Source organism: Kryptolebias marmoratus, linkage group LG7, assembly GCF_001649575.2.
Source record: "Kryptolebias marmoratus isolate JLee-2015 linkage group LG7, ASM164957v2, whole genome shotgun sequence".
NCBI lineage: Eukaryota > Metazoa > Chordata > Actinopteri > Cyprinodontiformes > Rivulidae > Kryptolebias > Kryptolebias marmoratus.
The window spans coordinates 23,005,534-23,010,475 of NC_051436.1; the positions used below are offsets into that span (position 1 = coordinate 23,005,534).

The 4,942-nt window shown below is 39.8% G+C and overlaps 2 protein-coding genes across 3 annotated transcripts in view; one reads left to right on the top strand and one right to left on the bottom strand.

Moving 5' to 3' along the window:
• arhgap36 (Rho GTPase activating protein 36) overlaps window positions 1–4,942 on the top strand; it is a 17,768-nt gene that overhangs the window by 8,162 nt on the left and 4,664 nt on the right. The window contains exons 4-8 of the mRNA XM_017436077.3: window positions 1,459–1,609; window positions 1,925–2,073; window positions 3,003–3,173; window positions 3,332–3,420; window positions 3,514–3,737. Coding sequence (XP_017291566.1) covers window positions 1,459–1,609; window positions 1,925–2,073; window positions 3,003–3,173; window positions 3,332–3,420; window positions 3,514–3,737 — 784 coding nt within the window. The remainder of the gene's footprint in view (window positions 1–1,458; window positions 1,610–1,924; window positions 2,074–3,002; window positions 3,174–3,331; window positions 3,421–3,513; window positions 3,738–4,942) is intronic.
• usp12b (ubiquitin specific peptidase 12b) overlaps window positions 1,953–4,942 on the bottom strand; it is a 69,794-nt gene continuing 66,804 nt past the window's right edge. The window contains exon 12 of one of the 2 annotated variants that reach the window (XR_005233397.1): window positions 1,953–3,640. The gene's annotated coding sequence lies outside the window, so the exon portion shown is untranslated. Of the gene's footprint in view, window positions 3,779–4,942 lie in introns of both variants that reach the window. The other variant, XR_001809093.3, reaches the window with a different exon arrangement.

Sequence of the window (4,942 nt, forward strand, 5' to 3'; positions counted from 1 at the left end):
TTCCGAATGACATGCCAAATTTGCTTTCATCTGAAAAAAGTACTTTGGACCACTGAGCAACATTCCAGTGCTGCTTCTCTGTATCCCAGGTCAGGCGCTTCTGCCGCTGTTTCTGGTTCAAAAGTGGCTTGACCTGGGGAATGCGGCACCTTTAGCCCATTTCCTGCACACGCCTGTGCACGGTGGATCTGGATGTTTCTACTCCAGACTCAGTCCACTGCTTCCGCAGAATCTGGAATCGGCCTTTCTCCACAATCTTCCTCAGGGTCCGGTCAGCTCTTCTCGTTGTGCAGCGTTTTCTGCCACACTTTTTCCTTCCCAAATACTTCCCACTGAGGTGCCTTGATACAGCACTCTGGGAACAGCCTATTCGTTCAGAAATTTCTTTCTGTGTCTTACCCTCTTGCTTGAGGATGTCAATGATGGCCTTCTGGACAGCAGTCAGGTCGGAAGTCTTATCCATGATTGCGGTTTTGAGTAATGAACCAGGCTGGGAGTTTTTAAAAGCCTCAGGAATCTTTTGCAGGTGTTTAGAGCTACTTAATTGATTCAGATGATTAGGTTAATTGCTCGTTCAGAGAACCTTTTCATGATATGCTAATTACATGGATTTCTTTTTTTTTTTTTAGAAATAAAAATCTGAAAAGTGTGGCATGAATGTGTATTTAGAATTCTATTCTGTAGTCGAAAATGACTGAGAATCTACACAAGCATATTGCCTTACATTTTGGAAAGAACACCCTTGGAGTAGTTTGAAAGTATGTTAAGTTGTCAAGAAACCCTTCAGACTACAGGAACTCAACCCTACCATCAAAGGACAAAGAGGAAAAGAGATACTTCTGGAAGCTCAGAGCAAGGTGCTTAGTCACAGAATAAGACGGATCCACTTCACTACTGAAGTTTTCTCAGACTTTATCAAACCTGTCAGAAGATGTCTGCTCTTCTGCCTCACACTCTGTAAGAAGAAGTTTCCAATCTTGTTGAGAAGGCCCAGCTTTCACAGCATTAGAAAAGTAAGGAACGGCAACAAGGTAAGTTCCCAAAATTACAGCAGCAATCTGTTTCTTTATCACAAATTACCAGGTAGGTATGGGAGGATGTCACCAACACAACTACAGAACAAAAATCCAGTTGTACTGTTTGTTTGTTTGTTTTTTAAATTTTTTGTATTTGCCATGTTCTGGATGATTTTTTCACTCAGGTTTCCAAGTGTGTTTTTGTCACCAGTGACATCTGTCCTTTGATTCACTCTTCAGTGTTTCCCTTCACTCGAGGCTGGAAAATAAAAATAATCTTCTGCTAAAGAAGCCTGACATCCTGTTATTTAAAAATTAAGTCCTTTGGGTGGAAAGTGGCCCCTAAATAACCCCAGCCAGAGCTTACTTTGGTACATTTCTATGAATCTCATTTTCTGTGTCTCACATTTAGGTTTTGTTTGTTGTCTCGGTCATTCTGTAGCTGCGGGAGGACTTCGATATGGGGGTGGACATCCAGCTAGATGAGGAGCACAGCGTGCATGATGTGGCGGCGCTGCTTAAAGAGTTCTTGAGGGACATGCCTGATCCTCTGCTTCCCCAAGAGCTCTACCCTGCTTTCCTTCACGCCAACTGTACATGAAAACACATACATTTCTTTCTTGTCAGAGTTTTAAACTAATCGTCAGGATTTGGGTGTTGCTGTTGTTGTTTTTCATGTTATGAAAAATAATGAAAATAATGATACACTCCACCTTATTTGATCTTGCAAGATAAAAATAAAAATATAAAAAATAGTCAATACATCAGACTCTTCCAAATGAGAAATAGGTTAAGTTATTTACCTACAGAAAGTTTTTGTTTCTGCCAGCAATGAGTTGTCAGTCTCACCTTACTGCAAAAGTTTTGTGACCCAGCAACAAACAATAACTTCCTCTTCATCGCTGCAGTGCTGAGAGGAGCTGAGCAGCTGCAGTACCTCCAGCACCTCCTCTACCTGCTCCCACCCTGCAACTGTGACACGCTGCTGCGTCTCCTCTCAATGCTACAAACAGTGCAGAGCTTCGCCCAGGACAGCATAGGGACCAACGACGAGGAGGTGAGCCTCTTCAGAACTGTACAATACTGCTTATGCATACACTCACCAGTCATTATTAGGTATACTTGTTAACACAAATGTGATGTAACACAAATAAAATTCAATTATTGCATATTCATGTTTCCATGTTTTAGCCATTTGTCCACATGAAAAAGGCAATTTAGGAGCCCCAAAACGGTATTGTTTAAAACAAGTTCCAGGGGTAAAAAAATATTGAAACACCACATTTTCATATTCGCTTGGACATCCTAAATGCAACCTTTTGAAAATTATGATGTCCCATCCTCACTTTTAATCTAACTTACAACCCCAAGCATTCCTTCTTCTTGATATGTTTACACTCACACCCAGAATGCAAGCTTTATATGCTTGCACAACGCCTTGGTAGCTGTTTTTGATGTATTTGTGTAACAGCTTTACAGCGCCACATAGTTAGGCCAGGCAAAGTTACTACAGTGTTTTGAGTTTTCTGTGTTTCCATATAAATAAAAGACATTTCTAGAAACTGTGCTGTATTTACAAGAATAATTTTAAAATTAGCATTTAGAAAAAAATACTTTTTTGCGTGGACAAGGCTTTATTCCAAGATTCACACTATGCTGGAGTATCACATACATGAAGAGGCAGTGTTGTATGGTTTTCTTACAGCCAAGTATTTCAAGACCTAATAGAAAAGCAAGGCAAATATGGAATATTAGATAGTGGCATAAAGATGAAGAAAACATCACGATGCTAAAATCTGATTTAGTTGTTTTTCCTTTTGACCTACTGAGATTTAAAATGGACTTTTTGTTTACAGACGACAGCTTTAAAAGCAGATTTTGATCACGATGTTTAGTTTCCTCAACATAATTTTAATAACCCAGTCAGTGTTTTCTGAACTATACCCTCCCTTATGTTGATCCTGCCATCTCTTCTTCTTCATTCAGATTCCTGGTAACAAGATGACAGCTGCTAACCTGGCCGTGATCTTTGGGCCGAACCTGCTCCAGAGGGAACGAGGTGAAGATGTAAGCCCTCATGCAATGGGCATCGAGGACAGCACGGCAATTATCAGCGTCACTCTAGTGCTCATCCAGAACTACAAGAGGCTTTTCACGGTACAAGAAAAAAATTATTATATTTGTTGTTCATTTTTCTCATATTAGTCAAGCATTGATTCAGCAAATTCTAACTTGTTTATCAGATATTTGATTTAATTGTGTAAAAGAGAAGTCAGCATTCAGCCATTTTTCTAGTTAATTATGTGATCCTGCAGGTTTCTGCTGAACTTCAGCAGGAGGTCCTGATGAGTCTGATCCAGACAGACCCAGACGTCATCGACTATCTGCTGCGGAGGAAGCTGAGGTAAACCAAATGCCATCAGATCTGCTATTCAGTTTAACAAAACCTTTGTGACTAATGATCCTTTACCTGTGTGTGTTTCTGCATTTATCTCAGTGGGAGTCACCTGACTGTGGAGACCAGCAGTGAGTCGGGGGGCCGTCGGGACACGGGGGCATCTCTGGACTCGGTGGGAGCCTCGAGCGGAAGTGTGTCCCCGTTAGAGCCTCCACCTCTTTTCCCTCTGGAGAACAGGGGCAGAGAAGGCAGCCTAAGCAGTGACGTCTTCCTTAATGTCCTCAAACTGAATCAGAACAGAAAACGTCAGGAGGCCAAATACGGTACTCAACTTTGATTTTCTTCTTTTAACAAGCGTTGGTTTCTTTTGAAAACAAAAAGAGTAATAAAAAAACAGTGTTTAGATGATGATGTGATTTGAGACATAAATTAACTAGAACAAAGAAATAAATTAAAAAGATGTTGCAAAGTTTAAGTAACATGCCATATTTATTTTTAGTGAGATCTTGGAGTAAATCTGCTGAACAGTATTAAGCACAGGCAAAATGAAGTTGCAGAAAATTTTGTCAGGATAGAAAAACAAAAAAATTCTCTCTTTGATTTATTTAAACAAGCATTTTGAATAAATTATTGTGTAATCTCTTTTTTACACAACCATTTTTTTCCAAGCATGATTAAATCCAGTATCTCACTGGGCTGTGACTGTTAGAAACTAGCTGGTGACTCAAAAGTAGAAAATTTGTCACACAAATTGTTCAAAATTTAAGCAACAAGATTGCCATCCTCTGTGGCTCACATTAGAAAGCTGAGAACCTCTGCAAATGTGTCAAACATTTTGGAAACTCCCTTGTGAATCCTGTTCACAAAGTAGTCTGTGAACAGTTGCAGACATATGAGTTTTATTCACCTTTCTTGTGTTTAAAAGATGAGGAAAACAGCGTTTTGAAAACGCACACAGATATGGTCCATTATGCTTACTCTTTCTGGACATTATAAGCATGCAAAAACAACTTAAAGCCATAATAGCTGCCAAAATATGCAATTTTTCAGTTTTGGATTTGAAATTTTTAAATAATTTTAAAATTTCTACATTTTTAAATGACTTTTGGGGAATAATGTAATTCAAATTTGTTACATTTTTTGTAAAAATTGCATTAGAAAACAGTAAATATTCCTTGCCTTTGTTTACAACTAAATTTGGTGATCAGTTACAATTGGTTATGGAAATTCTTTCTTTAGAGTCCAGATTATCTCAGCACAGCTCATTTGCATACAGTCTTAGCCTCAACTTTTGCTTTTGCTTCACCGCCTGATTTCCTCTTCTAAAACTACTCTGCCTCTCCCTGGGCTGCCATCTTATCGTGGTGGAGGGGTTTGAGTGTCCCAATGATCCTAGGAGCTTTGCTGTCAGGGGCTTCATGCCCCTAGTAGGGTCACCCAAGGCAGACAGGTCCTAGGTGAGGGGCCCGACGAAGTGCAGCCCAAAGACCCCTTATGACGAGTACGATTATTGGACACAGTGTTCCCT